General features: G+C 56.6%; 1 protein-coding gene across 6 annotated transcripts in view; it reads left to right on the forward strand.

Annotated features, from left to right (window-relative positions):
* Window positions 1-20,039, forward strand: part of SGSM2 (small G protein signaling modulator 2) — a 37,291-nt gene extending 17,252 nt beyond the window's left edge. For 3 of the 6 annotated variants that reach the window (XM_068530744.1, XM_068530743.1, XM_068530740.1), the window contains exons 3-24: window positions 1,828-1,990; window positions 2,264-2,425; window positions 2,687-2,754; window positions 2,852-2,997; window positions 3,317-3,451; window positions 3,973-4,097; window positions 4,533-4,600; window positions 4,743-4,903; window positions 5,088-5,214; window positions 6,761-6,898; window positions 11,540-11,693; window positions 12,458-12,522; window positions 12,638-12,783; window positions 13,300-13,428; window positions 13,681-13,863; window positions 15,518-15,898; window positions 16,137-16,261; window positions 16,697-16,779; window positions 16,943-17,052; window positions 17,474-17,570; window positions 18,058-18,225; window positions 18,434-20,039. In XM_068530744.1, coding sequence (XP_068386845.1) covers window positions 1,828-1,990; window positions 2,264-2,425; window positions 2,687-2,754; window positions 2,852-2,997; window positions 3,317-3,451; window positions 3,973-4,097; window positions 4,533-4,600; window positions 4,743-4,903; window positions 5,088-5,214; window positions 6,761-6,898; window positions 11,540-11,693; window positions 12,458-12,522; window positions 12,638-12,783; window positions 13,300-13,428; window positions 13,681-13,863; window positions 15,518-15,898; window positions 16,137-16,261; window positions 16,697-16,779; window positions 16,943-17,052; window positions 17,474-17,570; window positions 18,058-18,225; window positions 18,434-18,522 — 3,023 coding nt within the window. In that variant the 3' untranslated portion in view covers window positions 18,523-20,039. The remainder of the gene's footprint in view (window positions 1-1,827; window positions 1,991-2,263; window positions 2,426-2,686; window positions 2,755-2,851; window positions 2,998-3,316; window positions 3,452-3,972; window positions 4,098-4,532; window positions 4,601-4,742; window positions 4,904-5,087; window positions 5,215-6,760; window positions 6,899-11,539; window positions 11,694-12,457; window positions 12,523-12,637; window positions 12,784-13,299; window positions 13,429-13,680; window positions 13,864-15,517; window positions 15,899-16,136; window positions 16,262-16,696; window positions 16,780-16,942; window positions 17,053-17,473; window positions 17,571-18,057; window positions 18,226-18,433) is intronic. The other 3 variants (XM_068530741.1, XM_068530742.1, XM_068530745.1) reach the window with 3 other exon arrangements.
* Window positions 20,040-21,580: the final 1,541 nt, after the last annotated feature.

A 21,580-nucleotide genomic window follows, 5' to 3' on the forward strand; every position in this document is an offset into this window, starting at 1 on the left:
GAAAGGCTGCAACTTGTGAAATAAAGTCCTCCGAGGCCTGAGCTCCCAGGAGAGGGAGGGGGTCCTGTCTTGTTTCCCCTTCCCTGGGATGCTCTCAATGAACTGGCCAGCTTCCACATTGGCCCCAGGGACTCTCTCTAACTTCATGACCTCAGTACAAGAGAGAGCCAAACAAAACTCTTTTATAGGACATCAGTGACTGTCTGTCAGTAACAATGAAGGCAGAAAACAGGCGAGAGCCTCTGTTTTCAGTGATTATTTCCTAAGTTCAGGTTTCACATTCTTTTTTTTTTTTTGGCTGCACTGTGTGGCATGTGGGATCTTAGTTCCCCAACCAACGATCGAACCCATGCCCCCTGCAGTGGAAGCACAGAATCTTAACCACTGGACCACCAGGGAAGTCCCCAGGTTTCATATTCTAACAACACTAGTCACAGTAAGCTTGATGGGGCCTCAGTTCCCGTGTTCCTAAGAGAATGACACCTCCACCCACCTCTGGGGAAGCCTGTGATCCTCTCTCTAGTGTGTCCTCGCCTCTCTCTGCCAGTGAGAGGACTTGCAAAAACCCAGCCCTTACAGGTTAGCCATAGAACAGGATCTCGACAAAAAGAGGTTAGGAGCCAGGAACCGACTTGCATCAAGGGCCTCCGGCATGAGGGGTTTGCGTACTTCATCTCGTGTAACATTTCACACCAGTCCTAGGAAGTCTCCCCCATTTCACAGATGATAAAACTGAGGCTCAGAGCATTAAGTCACTTACCCATGTTTTCCAGAAGTAGCGAGTGGCACCACGCTTCAGACCCTGTTCTGACTCCCCACCTCCAGCACAATCCCTGTAAAAAGAGTACCTGTGAAGTGAGGGGAGACCTCCTCCCACCTGTGGGCCCCCAGCCCCCCAACACACCTGGAGGAGGTGAAAGGGGCTGGGCCAGTGTTTGGGGCCCTGTGTCTACACCCAGCTCTGCCACTATGTGACTTCGAATCAGCTCTCTTCCCCTTTCTGGGCCTTTCCTTCCTCGGCTGTAAAACAATCAGCTTGTCCTCAATAATGGCCAAGCCCCTCCTTCCCCCACACCTACACACTAATTTTTTTAGAATCTGTATGTGCCCAGGGCAGCTCCCCACCCTCCCCTACCAAGCCCTTCTTTCCTTCCTATGGGGCCTGTCTGCTGAGAGCAGAATCCAGACGGAGAGAGTAGGCCTAGCCCCTAAAAACATGAATGAATGAAGGGAAGCCCTCCCTGCATGGGAAGTAGAAATTCCTCACTGTCGGCCGCAGAGCTCATCAATAATTCAGGGCTGCTGTCAGGTCCGATCTCTGCAGTGCCTTCATCAATATTTCAGCTCCTTCTCCAGAGCCTCGTTCCTTAGCAACCACATCATCTCTGCTCTACAGGAGGACTGCCAGGCTGTGCGCTCCCTACATCCCCTGTCCTGTAGGTGCTGTCCGTGATTGCCCTCGTGGGCAGGGGGTGGAGCCACCCATGCCAACTGGCACTGGCAGCTTTGTCCTCAGAGCCTCAAGGCGATGCTGCATACAGGAGGCACGTACATACCAGATGAGAGGGAGGGACAGGGACGGTGCGGCACAGCAAAGCCCCCGCAGGTCCACCCTGGGCAGGAGCGGGGAGGGGCCCGCAGGAGCATTTTGGAGAGAGGTCAGGGTATGTCTCCGTGGCCTGTCTTAAGCCCGAACCTCACCCCCTAGTCTTAGCAGAGCCAGGGCCTGCCCTCGCCTCTCTGCTCTCCATAGGTATGGGGGAGGGGAGTGCTTCTCCCTCGTCCGCTCTTGCCCAGGCTCAGCTGCTGCTTCCCGTTGTGGCCCAGGTGCGGTGGAGGCTTGCCTCCTGCATCAGCTGAGGCGCCGTGCCGCCGGCTTCCTGCGCAGTGACAAGATGGCAGCCCTGTTCACCAAGGTGGGGAAGACGTGCCCGGTGGCTGGGGAGGTTTGCCACAAGGTGCAGGAGCTGCAGCAGCAAGTAGAGGGCAGGTAAGCCCTGAACCAGCCCCTCCCATGCCTCCCTTCTGCTCTTTCCATTTGCTGTTTCTTGCAGGGCCTCACCCCTTGGATGACGGGCCAGCCTAAGGGTGGGGGGGTGGCCCTTTCAGGCACAAGGTCCTGTCCACCACCCCCAACCCCCCGTCCCAGTCAGTCCTTTGGGTGCTTGTCTTGTGGCTCCAAACTCCGCTCCCAGTGCCACCAGTCTGCGATGGGGCTCACCCCAAAGCCCTCACACTCCTGAAGCCCACCCCCTCTTTGCAGGAAACCCTTGGCGGGCAACCAGGAGACCCTGCAGAGACAGGGCTCTGCCAGCGGGAAGGCCCCAGCCCTCAGCCTACAGGCCTTGAAACACATATGGGTACGCACGGCGCTCATCGAGAAAGTGCTGGACAGGGTCGTGCAGTACCTGGTGGAGAACTGCAGGTGACTGCCTCTCCCTGAGCCCACCCCTCCCGGTGCTTGACTGCCCCCCGCGGCCTATAGGCATGTGTCATCCCCCCGTAGCATCCCGAAAGCAGAGACCACACCAGGCACCCCACAAAGCTCAGTCCTGGTGGACTCATTTCTTCTTGGCAACTGACATGAATTTGATCCTTGTGGGCATGTATCTCCTTGGTGAGCTTAACGGCCCTGGAATGAGTCCTGGAGCCCCAGTGGTCACCCCGTCTGTCTCTCCCCTGGCAGCAAGTATTACGAGAAGGAGGCGTTACTGGCAGACCCTGTGTTTGGCCCCATCTTGGCCTCTCTTTTAGGTAAGCCTAGTAGCAGACAGGCCTGCGCTGGGCCAGCGGGGGCTCCAGGGCAAGTGCTGAGGGGGCACCTCCGAGCTGGCTGTCCCTGTCTCCACAGTGGGACCGTGTGCCTTGGAGTACACCAAGCTCAAGACAGCTGATCACTACTGGACCGACCCCTCGGCTGATGAGCTGGTCCAGAGGCACCGTATCCGGGGTCCCCCACATCGCCAGGACTCCCCTGCGAAGCGCCCAGCCCTAGGAGTAGGTGTCACTCTTCCGCCCTGTGCTCACCCAGGATACGCCCCTGGGCCTTTGGGGAGGAGCAGCTGGGCTGTGTGCTCCTGGCAGATGTAGGCTGGGCCTTGGAGATGCCCAGGGTAGTGGCCACCCCAGGAGAGCCTTTTCCCCACACTGGCGCTCACATAAATGCCAGGAGCACAGAGCTGGTCCGTGGCTGAGAGCAAACTGGGGACAGGAAGGACCCTTGGGGTCAGCTAGAGAGGGTCCGCATGGAGGCCTAGGGCTGACCCCCACGGCTGACTTCCTGGGGCTGGGGGCTGAGCCGTGACTTTGTGCGCAGATCCGGAAGCGGCACTCAAGTGGCAGCGCGTCGGAGGACAGGCTAGCCACCTGCGCCCGTGAGTATGTGGAGTCCCTGCACCAGAACTCGAGGACACGGCTGCTCTACGGCAAAAACAACGTGCTGGTACAGCCGGTAGGAGAGCCTAACGCCCGGCCCTCCTCTCCCTCTTCCAAAGGCACCAAGACCTCCAGCCACATTCATCCCTTTTCCCAGGGGCTTGACTAGAGAGAAGGGGGAGAAGGGCCCCATCCCCTACTTCACTGTTTCATAGCCTCATGCCCAGCCTTGAGCTGGCAGGAGCCAGGAATGGCATCTGCTCTGGCCAGCTGAGAGCCAGGCCGTCCGGGAGTAGGAATGTCAGCCAGCAGGCAGGGTGAACGCCCAGCTTGGGTATGGCTGGCCCGGACACGCCTGGCATCCAGGAGGCTGACAGGACAGAGCCAGCGGCCCCAGGCCAGCCAGGGAAAGGAGGCACCCGCATCTGCGTGTGGCATGTGATGCCCCCTACTTCCTCCCGGCCCCCAGTCCAGGATCCTGTGATTGGCCTGGCCTGGCCTCCCTGCACGCACCTGGAGCTCCTTTTCCGTAGGCCATCCCCAGGAGCCTCTCAGGCCCTCATCTTCTCTGTCTTCTGGTGTGTCTGCTCCCTGCAGAAGGAGGACATGGAGGCTGTCCCTGGCTACCTCTCCCTGCACCAGTCTGCAGAGAGCCTAACTCTGAAGTGGACGCCCAACCAGCTCATGAATGGGACTCTGGGGGATTCCGAGCTGGAAAAGAGGTGGGGGCTTTGGGACTTCCTCCAAGGAGCCAGGAAAGGGAGTCGGGGCTTGCTCCTGGGCGGGGGCATGGAGAGACCCAGCCTGCTCCAGGGGGCAGGCCTCACTCCTTATCCGATGCCAGGAATTGCAGGGAGAGGCTGCCTGGACAGGTTCCCGAGCTCTCTAGGACTGAGCCGGGCCTGGGCATGGAGAGGTTTGCCTGAGCCAAGCTCTAGGCAGCTGAGACTGCCAGGCTCTGTGCCATGAGGACAGCGTGGGGCCCAGAGGGACAAGGTGGCTGGCCGAGGTCACATTCTCGGCTACGGTCAGGGTACTAATAGTAGTACCCTGAATACTACTATTCGGGGTAGTCTCACGGGTGTCGGGGCCGGGAGATGAAGAAGGCGGGATGGCAGGTCTTGGGACACAGCGACACCAAACTGGTTCCTTTCCAGCGTTTACTGGGACTACGCCCTTGTTGTGCCCTTCAGTCAGATTGTCTGCATCCACTGCCACCAGCAAAGTGAGCCTCCCCTGTCCTGGGCACAGGGGTGAGGGGAGAGAGCCTGCGCCGTGCACGGACCTCCTGTCCCCCTCCTTCCGTCCCCACGCTCCCACCCCACTGTCCTCCTACCCCGCCTCACTGGCCCACATTCACCCCCCAGAGAACGGCGGCACGCTCGTGCTGGTGAGCCAGGATGGCATCCAGAGGCCACCACTGCACTTCCCGCAGGGGGGCCACCTGCTGTCCTTCCTGTCCTGCCTGGAGAACGGGCTTCTGCCTCGAGGACAGCTGGAGCCCCCACTCTGGACCCAGCAGGGGAAGGTACCTCAGGGCTTGGGAGGCTCTGGGTGAGGGGATGTGTGGGGTGGGTTCTCCGCCCACCTCCTGGCCTCCCGTCCTTTCCCCACGCGGAGCTCTTAGGAAAAGCCTAGCTGGGTGGGGGGTGGGGGGGCCGTGGATTGGACCCCGCCCTGGGCAGGCTGACCACCTGCCCCTCTCCCTGCAGGGGAAGGTGTTCCCCAGGCTACGGAAGCGCAGCAGCATGCGGTCCGTGGACGTGGAGGACGTGGGCTCGGGGCGGGCCACCGACTACGTGTTCCGGATCATTTACCCCGGCCACAGGCACGAGCACAGTAAGTGTCCCAAACGTCATTCGTGGAGGAAGAGAGAGGTGGGGGAGTAGTGTCACCCAGGGGGCCGCAGGCAGGGTCCACTGCCCAGGCCCGGTTAACCCAGGCAGGTCTTTACTCAGCCTCTCACTGGTCCTTCCCCCCCCGGCAAATCATCCCTCGGAGAAGTGGCCTCTTGTCTACCTAGCTGTCTTCTCCCCACCTCGTGACCCCAGGCTCTTGGCTCAGCCGATCCACGTGTCGCTGTACAATATTCTCTTGGTCATCCTTTCATGCCCTGCCCCAGGGAAAAAGTGTGGTGAGACTACACATAGAAGGTGGAGAACTCTTGGTTTCTTTTCAGCCTGCCACCTGACCCCCCAACAAGGCGGCCAGGGTGCAGGGTCAACGCGTCTTTATAGATGGTGTAAATTGTTCACTGACTCTGCTAGAGCCAGAACCCTCCCCCAACCAGCTACTGATGAGGGGAGCATTAGCAGGAGTAGGGGGGCGTCTGGGGTGAGATTTGGAGCTGCAGGGGGAATCTGTGGCGCCAGGAGTTGAAAGGTGGCTTGGCCCTCGTGGGTCCTGCCCCACCTGGACATAACCCCTCTGGGCCCCAGGGGGCTTGTCCATAAGCATCTACCAACACACGAGCTCCCTTTCTGGTCAGAGCACTGCTGCTGCCCATAGGTTTCTCCAGGCCAGAATGGCTGATCTCGGGGATAAGTTCAGGGAATTTGCCAGCCCAGAGCATTTGTTGCCAGCCAGACCACCTTCTCCCAAAATGTGCTAACTCGTGCCAATAAGTTGTCGACAAGTTGTCTCCGTATTAGTGGACAGATTGCCCAGACTGCAAACACACAGCCACAGCGCGAGTTCTCTGTTAACAGGCTTGGAGGGCAGGAGACCTAGGGCCCCCTTCCCTTCCAGGTGTGCCTGATGAATAGAAGGAGACTCAGCTTTGGCCAAAACGTGTTTGCAGACCTGGCATTTAATCTCAGGCTCTTGCTTGGCTCAGATTTTGCAGCTTTCACTTGCCCTCTTCAAGCCTTGGTACTTCCCAGTTCCGGTCACTTCAAGGAGCTGAAGCCCAGCAGGGTGACTCAGGCTCCTGGAGAGCAGCTCTGGGAAGCCCTTAGAAGGTTGGGTTTATAGTCTGAAGCGGGGGATTTGAGGTAACCCTCAGATGTGGTTCAGCTTGACCATGACACGAGCCGAAGAATGATTGGGATCCATCTGCCAACAGTCATGCCCAGCCTCAGCCAGGGCTGGGGAGTCCCTGTCTTTCACTACCCTGGCGCCCCCATCAGTTCTCTCTCTTCTGTTCTTCCTAGAGAGGGCATCCTCCAAGAGTGGAGCTCTGTAGCTGCCGCCGTGTCCTCACCTTCTTCCATACTTTCCCCAGTAACTCATCAAAAGACTCTCAGGTCCCCCCTTCCCCTCTTCCATGCCCTGCAGGCTCAAGGTGACCCAGACTCCATTCTGCTCTCCCTAAGGAGGGAGTGCGGACCCTCCTGCCCCGGGACTAGGGTCCTCATGCCTCTGCATCTCTGCTATTCTTTTTGAGCAGTCACTATTAACTACCACCACCTAGCGGCCAGCCGCGCGGCCTCGGTGGACGATGATGAGGAAGAGGAGGATAAACTACACGCGATGCTCTCAATGATCTGCTCGCGGAACCTCACAGCTCCCAACCCAATGAAAGGTTTTTATCCCTCCCCCTCTCCCTGAGCCACCCCATCCTCCCGCCCCACCCCCCTGGGCCCACCTGCCACCCACCGCAGGGGCTCAAATGGCAGTGTTGGCATTATGGGACTTGCACCCAGGATGCAGATGAGGGAGGGTGGAAGGAGGTGCTGGCAGGAGGGGACAGTACAAAATGCAGTTGACTCTGGGCTCCCCATTGAACGTGAGGAGAGGGCTTTGCACCCGAGAGGGAAGAGACTGACTGGTGGGAAGGTCTGATTATCTGGTTCCCTGCTGGAAATGAATGGCTCTCTGAGAGCCCTGTTCCCACTCTGGAGGGGTCACGCTGGCAAACCCAGGACAATGTCTCTTTCTTTCTCTCCTGCTGGCTGGGAAGACGGGCCCTGTGCCTCTGACTCCTGACTTAACGGAAACAGGACAGAAGTACCAGGCCCCTCTTCAGCAGGGTAGGGGCTGGACAGCTCATGGGGACAGGAGTCACCTGTGGTCAGGTGAGGGGTCAGGGTCACCATGGAAAGAGACCCAGGGCTCAGTTTACCCAGCTGACACTTTAGCATGAAATCTAGAAATATCTGTGCCAAGGGTATAAGACAGGTGTGTTCCTGCCCTCATGGACCTGACTCCAGGATTACCAAGGCCCCCTCGCTGGAAATGACAGGACAGTGCCCACAGCTCCTCTGTCCACCACTCATCTTAGCGCAGAGCTAGACTTGTAGAGAGGGACTGGTCGGGGGACCAGTGAGGGCCAGGCCCAGGTGCTCAGGGAAGATTGCTTCTGAAGGGCTGAGGCCACCTGTCTTGGAGTTTAGGGGAAGCTCCCCATCCCCACCATTCCCGTGCCACAGGTTAATTTCTTTTTTTTCATTAAAAATATTTATTGTCCATATAGGAGCTAGTGGGAAAAGCTTCATCTCTCTTTTCTATACTCTAAGAATGACCAATTAAATATATAATCCCCAACCTTTTAGGAGATGAGGGTAGCGTTTATACAACAAGTAGGAGAAGAAAGTTAAGACACCATTGTCCAGAATGAAGTGTCAACCCATCTCTGTTTCATCAGACCTTAATGCAAACATGGAACCCTTTGATCCAATTGCCCTACCAAAGCACCTTGGTGCAGGGGGCATGACTGCTATCCATAGCCGCATCCAACTGCAGACATTATAGCCAACGCTTGGACGTCAATAGATTTCTATTAAATACACACATACACACACACACACACACACACACACACACACACACACACAACACCCCTAATTTCAGCTTCTTTTAAATATTGGAACATTGAATTTGTGAGGCAGATTATTACAGTAATATCTTCCAATTTGTTTATGCCTCCCTGAATCCATTTGAATTAATTCCCTACCATTCTTCTAACTAATTAATTTTTATTTTTAATTTTTTAAACCATTTTTTAAATTGAAGTATAGTTAATTTACAATTTTTTTTTTTGAGGCCACTTGGCTTGTGGGATTTTAGTTCCCCAACCAGGGATTGAACCCAGGCCCCTGGCAGTGAGAGGGAGGATCCTAACCACTGCACCACCAGGGAGTTCCCTAGTTTACGATGTTGTGTTAGTTTCAGGTACACAGCAAAGTGACTCAGTTTTATATATATATATTTATATAGATATAGATATAGATATAAAAATATATATATATTCTTTTTCAGATTCTTTTCCATTATAGGTTATTACAAGATACTGCATATAGTCCCCTGTGCTATACAGTAGGTCCTTGTTGTTTATTTTATATATAGTAATAGATATATGTTAATCCCAAACTCCTAACTTATCTCTCCCCTCCGCCCTGGCCACAGATTAATTCCTTCTCCCCTTTCCCTGCCCCTACAGGGGGCGTCTAGGAATATGTGACACTCTCCTTATGCTTCCACAAATTTCTACCGAAGAACCCAGTTCCTTAGCTCAGCCACCAAGCCTGTAACGGGCAATCAAGTCCCCGGCCTAGAACACACCTAGCACACCCTCAACACAACTGCCAGCCGCCCCCTTACCCATCACATTCCTGTCCTGCCTGCCCTCCCTCCCAGCCCTTCCAGTGGGACCTGCAGGCCAGCTGGTGGGAACTCGGGGGAGCCTCCTCACTTGTCATGTTTTTTGCCTGCCACCTGGTTCCTTGCAAACCTGGGCTTGAGGCTGATGCTTATTTCCAGGTTAGCTGACTTGGAGCCGTGTGGGGAAGCTAAGTCAGGAGAGCCAGGGAGCCCCTTCTCACCCCACAAATTATAGTCAGGCTGGAGGCTGTAGGGGGCAGGAGTCCCAGTAGAGCCCCTAATTAGTGGACCTGGAGACAGGAAGCCATCCCTGGCTTCTCTTAGAGCTGAGGCCTCCAGGGTCAGAGAAACTTACAGGGTCCAGAGGCCTCGGGGCTTGCTTGGGCATCCTCTTGGGGAACTCAGGGGTCAGACGGACCCAGTGTTTAGGCCCTGGGACCCCAACACTTGAGAAAGGGGAGGAGGTGTGGAAGCAGAATCAGCAGGTGGCTGGGGAGATGGTATGGGAGCCCCCATCTCCACTCCAGTCCATAATGACAACACTGTTGAGTCCGTTCTGCTAGCCGTTGCTTTCCAGGCCTGCAACATGCTTGACTTGTGCATGTGAATCAAGTGGCGGGTGTCCAGACTCTCCTTCCCCCCTCCCCTCCTTTTCCCGCTGCCTCCCCACAGAGCAGAGATGCTGTTCACTCTAATTCTGCTCCAGGCCAGGCACCTTTCACTCGGAGTCTTAGGGGCTGTGGGGTTCAATCACCCTAATTGTTTTGCTTCAAACTTTCCTCACGCTCAGAGGAGAGAGTCAGACTCAAAGCTGGCCCAGCAGACCCCCGTCCAGCCTGCTGCCCCTCGCCCAGTCACGCCAGAGCTCCAGCTGTCTGCACTGGGTTAATTCAGAGATGCAGTGTTCAATGCTGGCTGGTTCAGCTCCTTCCTGGAGAATTAAGGTGAAGAGCATTGACCCAGGAGACTTGCCTTGGTTGGGCCCTGCTTTCTGGGCATGAACTCGTTTCCCTGTGTGCCCACCCTCTGCACCTGGCAACCCCCTGCCTGCCCGCCTGCTGCCTGCTGCCTACCTGGCTGGGCCTGCTCCTGCCACACACACCGCCCGCCCCCCGCCCCCGGCTCCTCCCACCACTGGCCTCTCTCCTGCCTGCTGCAGGGGCCTGAGCTGGGCTCCTGCCCCATCCCACCTGCATTTGCCCCCTCCTTCTTCTTCCCAGAGTATCAGGCATGGCTTTGCAACCCCTCACTCCCAGAGCCGCAGCCCCTCCACACCAAGTGTGTTCCTTAATTTGCCTCCTGGTGGAGCTGAAGGGCCAGATATTTATAAAAATCCCAGCCGTGGGTCTGGGAAGAGAGCCCTGGGGCCAAGACAGGGCAGCCCCTGAGGGGACTGGAGGGGGTCAGCTCAGCCCTCCCCACCAAGGCACACCCAGAGCTGGAGTCTGGCTCCCACAAAACCCAGGCCTAGGTCTGCTCCAGACTCATAGCAGGCCAGGGCCCAGGCCATAATTCGCAGAAAAGAACTACTGCTTGAAAGAAGTCTATCACACACACAGCTCTCTCTCTCTCTTTTCTTGTCTTCTTCATTCTTCTCTTTCTCTCCCTCCTTCCTGGCGTCATCTCCTGGCCCTTTCACTTTCTGCCCTCACTTTGCTTCATCTTTGTGGCTCACTGGATCTGCCAGAGTCCCCCACGAGCAGTGCCTGCCCCACGTGGGCCTTCGAAGCTCTCAAGGGTCTTGAGTTCTGATTCAGACTAGCTGGGCCGGCTGAGGAGGCTTGGTCTGCTGTGGTGTAAAATTGTCCAAGGAGCTGTCTTCTGAGGCTGCACCGGGCACATTCTTCTGGATGGTGGAACTGCGTGCCCAGCTGCCACCCTCATCCCCACAGTGGCCTGGCAGCCCTGGAAACTTTGCCCTTCCTGCCAGTTCACCTGTGTGTTTGCAGGAGACCACCACGCGGTGCAGTCAGGCTAGGCAAGGATGGAGAACTCACCCACTGCTGCGAACTTGGGGGCACCTGGCCTGGGCAGGGAGCACTGCTCCTCCTTAGCCACTGGCTGCCAGGTCTAGAACCCTCAGGGGGATGAGGTCTGTGGACCAGGACTGGTGGCTCAGGGGTCCTTCAGGGGCTTTGATCAGTGGACACTCCTGGCATGGGAAGGTTCAAAGTTTGCAATGTTCCAGGCACCTTTCTGCACATCCCAGAGTTTGCCCAAGAGGACCAGGCTGAATCCTGGAAGGCCAAGCCAGCTGGCAGCATTTCAGAGAGCTCAGGCTTTTCTTGTTCCTTCTTTTTTTCTCCTCCCTCTAGAAAAACAAGTGTCTGTTCCATTGCTTATAGCAAGATGGAGAGAATAGACACAATCATCTATGACTCAGTGAAAGTATCTTACCGCATTCAGAAAGACTAGGTGGAGGCTGGGAAGTATCAGGCGCCCTCTCTCTCCACCACTTCCAACTCTGGGCTCTGGACCCTGGGCCAGGCAGGCACCACCCCTGTGGTTTTCCACCAAAGGGTGACTTCATGCTGCAGCTCTGGGCACAGAGGTGGGCATGCTGCAGGGTACTTGGGGGAGGAGACCTGCCAGGCCCTGACCATGGCCCCCTTCCTGCCCTCAGATGCTGGCGACATGATCGAGATGCAGGGCTTTGGACCCAGCCTGCCAGCCTGGCACCTGGAGCCCCTGTGCAGCCAGGGCTCCTCCTGCCTCTCCTACTCCACCAGCAGCTCCCCATACGTACCCCCCAGCCACTGCAGCTGTGTCCCCGACCGGTGAGTGGGTGTGTCCATCCGTGTGTATGTGTCAGTCTGTCCTTTGGGGCTGTGTCACTTGCCTGAAGGATGATCTCTAGTTGGACACACCTGGGTTCGAATTTCGTTTCTGCTCCCCATGTGACTTTGTCAAGTTGCTGAGTCTCTCTGAGCTTCTCCATTTCTGAGCCTCAGTTTCCTCATCTGTAAGATGGGGATAATAACCCCTTCTCCCTAAGGTACTTGTGAGGACTGAATGAGGTATATAACCCACGTGAGTGCCCAGAGCTGTGCCTGGCACAGAGCAAGTGCTCAGTACCTGGAGCTCCCCTTTCCAAGGTGGACCTGGATCCTGCCGTCAGGCTGCCGTCTGAGGACACTCAGCAGGTATCTGGGCATCTGCCACGTGCCAGGAACAGTGTGTGAATGGCACTTGTGTGAGGGTCATGTGCCCACACTTGATGCTTGCTGATGGCTTTTTCACCAGTAACTTCATTTTTCTACCTGTTGCACCTGTTGACCCTCAGATGGCCCTCTCCATTTTCACATGAGGAAACCAAGATCCACTAACATGAAGTTAGTTGCCCAAGATCCCCTGGGTGGTTGGGGGCCAGGCTGGGCCCCCCAGCAGCTCTACCCAAGGTAGCTGGCAGGGCGAGGGAGCCCTTGGCATGCTTCTGGGTTGTAGATCCTGCTCCCTGCACCACCTGCCCTCTGAGCCAGAAGGTCCTTCCTTCTCACTGTTCCCTCCAGAGGAACAGCCCTGAGTCAGGTTGATTCCACAGGTTGCCCCTCAGGCTGCTGTGTGAGAGCATGAAGAGGCAGATCGTGTCCCGGGCCTTCTATGGCTGTGAGTGTGGGGTGAGGTGGGGCCGCAGGGGGTGGGAGCAGGGGCAGGGGGAGGCACCGGGACAGAGGGTCACGGCCTCCCGGCTCCCCCCCTCCCTCCCCCCCCCCCCCCACAGGGCTGGCATACTGCCGCCACCTGTCCACGGTGCGGACCCACCTGTCAGCGCTGGTGCATCACAACATCATCCCACCCGCCCGGCCACCGGGGGCCTCGGGGGGCCTCACCAAGGACGTGTGGAGCAAGTATCAAAAGGACGAAAAGGTGCACGCTCTGGGGTGCCAGGGACCGAGGCTGGCTCGAGGGGCTGGGGGCCAGCAGGGAGAGCAGACCAGCCTGCTCTGTGAGTGGCCTTCACAGACCACATGGGCGTTCAGGTAAAAGGTGGTCCAGGGTCAGAGGTGAGAGGCCAGGACTGATGGCCTTGGAATGCCTGGGTCAAGGTAGAGTCTCACAACTAGGCCTGTGGGTTTCCACAGGAAGGGGACTGGACAGGAAGTCCGTTCTGCTTCTGCATTACTCCACAACCTTGAGGAAATCTCCTCGTCTCTCTGGGCTCCTTTTCTGCCCTGGAAGGAAGCAGGGTTGAAGCAGATCTGCATCCAGCTCTAGTCTGGGGACAGGGAGGATGTGACGGTCCCAAAGCCGGGTGTGCCTAGGTTTCAGCAGAGTGACCAAACGAATCACTGTCCCCAGCCCCAGCTCTCAGGGCATGGGGTCGCCAAGCTGGGCTGCAGAGACTGCAGGGGCTGCATAGTCTTTCCTCCCTGGGTCCCTCAGAACTACAAGGAGCTGGAGCTGCTGCGGCAAGTTTACTATGGCGGCGTGGAGCACGAGATCCGCAAGGACGTCTGGCCATTTCTGCTTGGCCACTACAAGTTCGGCATGAACAGGAAGGAGATGGAGCAGGTGAGGGGAGCCTGTTCTCCATGGGGATAGGGAGATGGGGACCCAGGCCATGGGAACCAGGGAGGGGGGGCCTCAGAAACCTCAGCCTCTTCCCAGCCAGAAAGAAACAGGGCAGAGGAAGATGTTAGCAGGGTGGCCCCACTGTCTTCACCCCGAGGCCCGACCCTAGTCTCCAGCTGTTCCAGGAGGACAGCTGCAGAGGAGGGCGTGGTGCACCCCTCCCGCCATGGTCACGCTGTGGTCTGAGTACAGGTGGACACAGTGGTGGCAGCGAGGTACCAGCGGGTGTTGGCGGAGTGGAAGGCCTGCGAGGTGGTGGTGAGGCAGCGGGAGCAGGAGGCTCACCCAGCTACGCTCACCAAGTTCTCCTCAGGCAGCAGCATTGACGGCCACGTGCAGCGCCTCATCCACCGAGACTCCACCATCAGCAATGACGTGAGCCCGACGGGACCTGGGGGCCGGGGGCGGGGCCACCAGCGCTCTAGGCCTGACCTCTAGTGTTCGCTGGCAGTGGAGCCCTGGAGAACGGCTTAGTGTGTCTGTGTCTCATTTTCTTCCACTGAGAAATGGGATGACAGTCCCCTGCTGCCCACTTCTCTGGGTGTTGCAGGAATAAAATGACACGGCGCGCTGTGTTCTGTTCTAATGCACTAGCAGAGGAGGATAAATTTATGGGGAATTAGGGAGGCTCTCCCTCTTTGTAGAGAGACCTGAAGGCTAGGAATGGGCCTCCCTAGGTTCTAGTCCTAGGTCCACTAGTGACAAGATGAGTGACTTCTCTTCCCATGTCTGGGCCTCAGTGCCCCCTCTCAGCTCTACTGTCCTCTGATTGCAGAAGCTTCCGCAAGAGCTGTTGGCCAGAGACCAGGGGAGCACTTAACAGCAGTCCCACCTTATAGAGTTGACTATGCAAAGCCAGTTCACAGCCTGTGTGGTTCTTCTGGCCTCACCCCTGACTTTTAGGTGAACATCAAGTCCCAAACTATGGCTGCTGGGCCCAACCAGAACTGATAAGTTTCAGTTTTCAGGACATTGTTTCATTAACTTATGTTTTTTCTTTAAAATAGCCTCTTTAGATAGTGTATATTCTTGTTACTTAACTCCTTACTAATACTAACAGAGAATTCAAGTTGGAGCAAGACTTAAAGAAAGGTAACTACCAAGGCACACTCTCCTTTCCATGGGCTTTGTTCTTAATCCCCTATTTGTGAACACACACTCTTTCTGCTTTGGGTTTTGTAAAATCCTGAGTCTGTACCAGTGCCCCAGCTGCTTAGCTTATGGACTCAAGTAGCCTTTCTCACTGGCACTATTCTGAGGCTCTGAATTGCCTCAGAATCATGGCCGTACCTGACACTAACCCAACAGTGCTTCATGCTTCTTGCCCAAAGTGAAAAGTCTTTTTAAGCATTCCCTTCCCTACATAGTCCAAACAGAAAAAACGAAACAAAACTGTATGTATATGTCTCTTCTTTTCCCTGTGACTTATCTGTGGGAGTGTGGACTGTTTCAATCAGTAGAATATGTTTCTTTTCACTTCTTACCTCTCCTCAGTTTGTCTGTAGCTAATATAACCGATTAGGTACTTGCTAGAGAGGTTTCCTGCCTGGTACAGAACATTCAGTACTGAAAATAAGGAAGAACTTATTTTTCCTAACACCTCCAGTCTGCTGCATCCATAGGCTGCCCCAGAGGCCACACCAAAGACACTATGGAAGCTGTCCTGACCCGAGGCAGCCTCATGACTTCTGTGTTTGTAGAGTGACACTTAACGCTGGCCATCGAGTGTCCAGGCCTCCGGTTCCCCTTCTTCCCTGCAGCAGCCGCAGGAAGCGCTTCACACTTTTTCTCACCAGTGTGAGACCAGATGGGGCTGGAGACGGTGTTTTCATGTTTTCCTGGAGCCTGGTCAGCTGGGTCAAAGAGGGCACTTGGCATCCGGGGGAGGCAGTGCTAGAGGCCATGGGGTGGGAGTGGGGGTGTGAGGAGACTTCTCCATCCCTCTCAGTTCTGACCCAGGAAGGAGATGCTGAGCTGAGGGACGGTGCTGGAGTGCAGGTGTGAGCCCCGCCATCTTTGCCCCCACCAGGTGTTTGTCTCTGTGGATGACCTGGAGCCTCCAAGGCCCCTGGGCCCCGAAGATCCCAGACCAGAGCCTGAGCAGGGGGCGGGGGCCGGGCCCACTGGCACCACCATGGTGGAGCAACAGTCGGTGGAGTTCGACTCTCCAGACTCAGGACTGCCTTCCTCCCGCAATTACTCCGTGGCCTCGGGCATCCAGTCGAGCACAGATGAGGGCCAGAGCATGGGCTTTGAGGAGGAGGACGGCGGTGGGGAGGAAGGCTCTGACGGGCTGGTCCCTGCAGCCCAGGTCTCCAAGCCTCAGGCCCCCAGCCAGAAGAAGGCCTCGCGGGCCGGCGAGCCGGAGGCCGGGGAGGAGCTCGCCGCCGTGTGTGCTGCTGCCTACGCTGTATGTGGTCGTTCCCCAGGCACTGCTCTCAGCGGCCCCAGAGGCTGCGGATAGGGGCTGGTGGGGTGGAGGGTGGGGTGGCCTTGACTGTCCTGGAGGGAGGCACTGCGCCCATCTCTCAGCAACCCCAGAGGACTCTGTTCTCTGAGTCCCTTGGTTCCCTGCCTTTGCTGTCTTCCTTTGTTCGGGCATCACCTCCAGCCCCCAACTCACCCCTGAGGGCCCTCCGCTCCTCCAGATGGAATTACTGGACACCGTGGCCTTAAATTTGCACCGCATAGACAAGGATGTGCAGCGATGTGACCGCAACTACTGGTACTTCACACCCCCCAACCTCGAGCGGCTCAGAGACATCATGTGCAGGTGCCACTGTGGGGCTGGGCTTGGGGGGGAGGCAGGGACACTGCTCTGTGAAAGGTTAGGCCCGGCAGCGCCCTGCTGCCCTGTCCCTGTCCCCGACTCACGCTCGGCTCCCTCTGTCTGCTGTGCCCCCCACCCCACCCCCTCGTCATTCTCGAGGTCTTTCAGATCTCAGATCTGGCCATGCTTCTCCAGGAAGCCTTAGAGGACCCCCACCCAGCATGTCAGGTGGTGACGGCCTGTCTAGTCTCTCTCCCTGAGCCCCTGAGGGCCTTGAGGACAGTGGCTATGGGTTGTTCGCCGTTGTGCTCCAGTGCTTTAGGGTCGCAGGAAGTCTGACCTCTGGGGAGCAGGCTGGTCTAGGGGCCGTCTCCCCAGGAGTTCCTGAGGGGAGGGGAGGATGGCGCACACCCACAGTGACTCTCCCTGGCGTTTCAGCTACGTGTGGGAGCACTTGGACGTGGGCTACGTGCAGGGCATGTGCGACCTGCTGGCGCCTCTCCTGGTTGTCCTCGACAATGGTGAGGAGGGGGTGTTGGGATTGGGCCTGGGCTGACCCAAGCTGGAGAAAGGAAAAGGCGACGGCACGTCTTCATGGGTGGGCATGTGAGCCAGCCCTGTCCCCCTGCGGAGTGAGGCTTTGGGGTCTCCTGCCTTGCCGGCCTCACGCCCACCTCCCCACAGACCAGCTGGCCTACAGCTGTTTCAGCCACCTCATGAAGAGGATGAGCCAGAACTTCCCCAACGGGGGTGCCATGGACGCCCACTTTGCCAACATGCGCTCTCTCATCCAGGTGAGGCCGGCAGCAGCCCCGGGGCAAGTGACCGGGCAGCGCTGGGCTTGTTCATCATCCACGGGGAGGCCGGGGAACGCTCCCAAAATGTTTTTTACGTATAAGCTTAGTTTCTTTCATTAAAAAAAAAAACCCACCATTTTCAACCTTACAAATTGAGGAGGAGTGTCAGTGTGCAAACGCTTATGCTCATGAAAGTTCTGGCGCGTAGAGCGGTTGATGATGAAATCACCCAGAATATGGCATCATTCCAAAGAGTACATCCCAGAGAGACAGGTGGGGCTGCAGAGTGCAGCCTGGACGGGAGGGGCGGGAGCAGCTGCCAGGCGGCCAGGGAGGCACCGCGGAGGGGCCTGGGGGGCAGGGCACTGGGGAGAGGCAACACCGGTTCAGTCTGGCTCCCGTTCTCCACTCAAACCAGATCCTGGACTCAGAGCTGTTTGAACTGATGCATCAGAATGGAGACTACACCCACTTCTACTTCTGTTACCGCTGGTTCCTGCTGGATTTTAAGAGAGGTAAGAGGCGGGCTGGAGAGTGGGCCTGGGGTCAGGGGCGGTGGGAGATCCCTCTTCCCCGAAGTCAGTGGTTCTCAACCCACACTGTATTTTAGAGCCCCCTGAGGAGCCCTGGGCCCCACCCAGCCCCAGACTTCCTAAGTGTGGTGATTTTAAAAGCCATTAGGTGAGTCCACAGTGCAGCTAGGGTTGAAAATCACCCAAAGGCAATGGTTTTCAGAACTGTTTTCGAACCAAATCTTCCCGAGCACCAAGGCCTATAAAAGGCTGCTCTAGTGCGACGTGGCCTCTGCAGGAGGCCAGTGTACAGGAACTACAAGGGAGAAGGTTGGGGCCTTGGCCTGGGGCACGGAACTGCTCTCCTGGAGCGGCTCCTGTGGTGGAGAGAGTCCCAGGACTCCGGCCCCTGGAGCACTGTCTCGGCACGAGGCTCTGTCCAGAGGCCTGTGGACAGCCAGGCCCAGCCTTAGCTCCTCGCTGTCCCCAGAACTGCCGTATGAGGATGTGTTTGCTGTGTGGGAGGTGATCTGGGCAGCCCGGCACATCTCCTCGGAGCACTTTGTCCTGTTTATCGCCCTGGCCCTGGTGGAGGCCTACCGAGAGATCATCCGTGACAACAACATGGACTTCACTGACATCATCAAGTTCTTCAACGGTAGGAGCCACTTGGCCATGCCAGCTGCCTCAGCAGGGGCGTGGGGGCCTCCACTCCTGGCCTGCACAGGGTTTGGAGGGCCCTCGGGAATACTGGCCCCTGCCCCGTAAGCAAATGTCGGGAGTCCAGGTGGAAACGGAGCAGGGTGGGCAGTCCCAGGGCTCCTCCCAGACTGCTGCCCCCGCTCAGTTATCCATGTTTCCCCCAGAGCGGGCTGAGCATCACGACGCCCAGGAGATCCTGCGGATCGCCCGGGACCTCGTCCACAAGGTGCAGATGCTCATAGAGAACAAGTGAGGGCTGTGGCCAGGGGGCAGCAGCCCGCCAGAGCCTGGGCTCCGGGCCCCTTTGGTCCCACAGAGGGAGGTGCAGGGGCGGCACAGCCAAGACTGCCCCAGCCCCCAGCCGACCCACCTGCCCAACTGTATTCCTAACAAAGCGCTTGTGAGCCTGGGATCGGACTCCGGGCAGTGCTGGCCCTTCAGGGCGAGTCAGGGGCCAGGATGCCCTCAGGTCAGGACCGGGAAGGGAGGGGTCAGCCTCAGGGAATGGCTGCCTTGGGGGACACTTACCCTGCTCCCCTCTCAAACACCTGGGGATAGTCCCACTGCCACTGGCAGCCCCAGCCTGGACAGCTCCCCGTGGCCTCTCCTGAGGCCCTGTAGAGTTAGGAGGGCTGTAGTTGCCTGGACCCTACCTGGGTGGGTCAAGGGGACTCTGTGCTGTATCTCTTCTGAGCGTCCCCGTGCAGGCCCAGTGCACGTGCACGCACCAGCCCCAGTTAGAGCAGCCAGAACGGCTGCCAGTTTGGGTGTGTGCCCTGGGTGCAGGAGACCTGGGCTGCATTCCAGGCCCTCCCCTGAGACTGCGGGACAGCCCAACAACATGGGCCCTGGGTGGGAGCAACCCACCTCAGCAGCACTGCCACTGCCTTTGGCCACCTGAGGTGACCCCATGCACCCCCCCACCTCAGCCTATACAGTGCACCCATGTGTATCTGTACAGTCTCACTCCTACCACCCTGCTCTTGCTTTATGCATTAGATGCATCCCCCAAAACTGTGATGCTTTTGCCAGCAGAATGACCTGGAATGTGGCAGAAGCACTTGCTCTCCAGGCTGATTCTTTAGGGAGGCAATCCTGTCATGGCCTCCTCTCAGGGACGGACTCCAGAGCTTGGGGCAGCCCATTGCCTATCCCAGGCATCTGCTGAGTCCCTGAGGTGGAGGGGAGGGTGCTTGGATCTCCCCAGCTTGTCCTTGGTGAGAAGCAAGGCTAGCTCTTCCTTCCACATGCTTCTCAGGATGCCGAGGACACTAGGGACCCACAAACCCCCTTAGAGGAGCCTCACTCATGGAGGTGCTAGGAAGGGCCCAGCTCCTGACCCCAGGCCTAGTCACACTGCTTGCTCTGTCATCCCCACTTCCCATCCCATCAATACATGCAGGATAGGCCTTGTTCTGGGGCCAGGAGGCCACTCTGCCACAGGGGTTGGGCCTGTCCAGCTATCACTAAGGTCTGGAGACTTCCTGCATTTGAGAAACATGAGAAAGGGCCCAGCCACCCCTCTGCATCCAGCACAGTCTCCCCAGCCCAGCCCTGCCCCGGGCACTGCACCACCTGTTTGGAGGCCAGCCTGCCCCATTGCCCACCCACCAGGTGAGTCCTTGGCCTTCACCAAGCACAGTGGCCGTTGTGTGCCTGCCTTAGTGACTCAGTGGTTTTTTGAGGAGCAGAGTGTGTATGTTTTTTGGCTCAGAAACTATACTCTTCAATGTAACAGACCAATAAACACAGCATTTGGCAATGCTTGAAGCTCTGGTGGCTACTTGTGGGCTGGCACTGGACCGTCAGTGACTGTTTGTATTGGGGAATTCTGTAAGCTCCGGATTGAGCGGTAAAGAGGGCCAGCCCCACAAGGCAAGGATGGTGAAAAGAGAGAACCAAAGTTTCCAGAAGAGAGGGGCCTTGGCTGTGGAATGGTCCAGGGTGATAGCCAGACTCTAAGTACCTAGAGAGAGCCCTTGGGGGGACCTTGCCCAGAGCCAGTAGTCCTATCTCAGACTGACCAGTGGCCTCTCCAGCCTCTGGATGGCATGTAGGTCCCTGCCCCGCCCCTTTCCAGCCTTTCTGCCCTCCGAGCTGGAGCTTGATTGGGAACCTACAAGACCTCCCGGCCTCTCTGGCCTTGGCTCCTGCCCATTGAGCACTGTCTTTGAGATGCCTGCTTCAGGCAGGGGTGTGGAGGGTGTAGTGGCAGGAGAGGTCAAACTCACTGAGGCATGGAGAGTGCTGGACTCAAATAGCAGGTTCCCATCTGCCTTCTCCCACCTCAGAGGGCCACTGCCCCATCAGCCATAGTTCCAGATAGAGGGCTGCAGTCACCAGCATGTTGTTTGGTGTAGAGGACACTAGCGTTCTGGGCATTAGGGCCTGCTGTCAACTCACTCAGAGCTGCCCAGGCAAGGAAACCAGTTGACACCAGGAATCCTGTGGCCAGGACCTTATAAGCCCCTCAAGGGAACTCCTCTCCACCCTCTAGGTGACCCTGTAGCCTGGAGTAATCAATCAGAATTCCCTCCGCTGTAACATCTATTCATGATAAAAACTCTTACCAAAGTGGGTATAGAGGGAACATATCTCAACATAGTAAAAGCTATTTATGACAAACCCATAGCCAACATAATACTCAACGGTGAAAAGCTGAAAGCCTTCCTGCTAAAATCTGGAAAAAAGGATGCCCACTCTCACCTATTCTATTCAACACAGTATTGGAAGTCCTAGCCACAGCAATCAGACAAGAAAAAGAAATAAAAAAGTATCCAAATTGGAAAGGAAGAGGTAAAATTGTCAGTATATGCAGATAACATGATAACTATATAGAGAAAACCCTAAAGACTCCACACAAAAACTACTAGAACTGATGAACAGAAAGCCCGAAATAAACCCACACACCTACGGCCAATTAGTCTTCAATAAAGGAGGCAAGAGAATGGAGAAAAGACAGTCTCTTCAGCAAGTGGTGTTGGGAAAGCAGGACAGCTGCATGAAAATCAATGAAGTTAGAACACTCCTTCACACCACACACAAAAATAAACTCCAAATGGCTTCAAGACTTAAATATAAGACATGACACCATAAAACTCCTAAAAGAGAACACAGGCAAAACATTCTCTGACATAAATCATACCAATGTTTTCTTAGGTCAGTCTCCCAAGGCAATAGAAATAAAAGCAAAATAAACAAATGGGACTTAATCAAACTTACAAACTTTTATACAGAAAAGGAAACCACAAACAAAACAAGAAGATAACCTATGGACTGGGAGAAAGTATTTGCAAATGATGCGACCAACA

This window comes from Eschrichtius robustus, chromosome 20, assembly GCF_028021215.1.
Source record: "Eschrichtius robustus isolate mEscRob2 chromosome 20, mEscRob2.pri, whole genome shotgun sequence".
NCBI lineage: Eukaryota > Metazoa > Chordata > Mammalia > Artiodactyla > Eschrichtiidae > Eschrichtius > Eschrichtius robustus.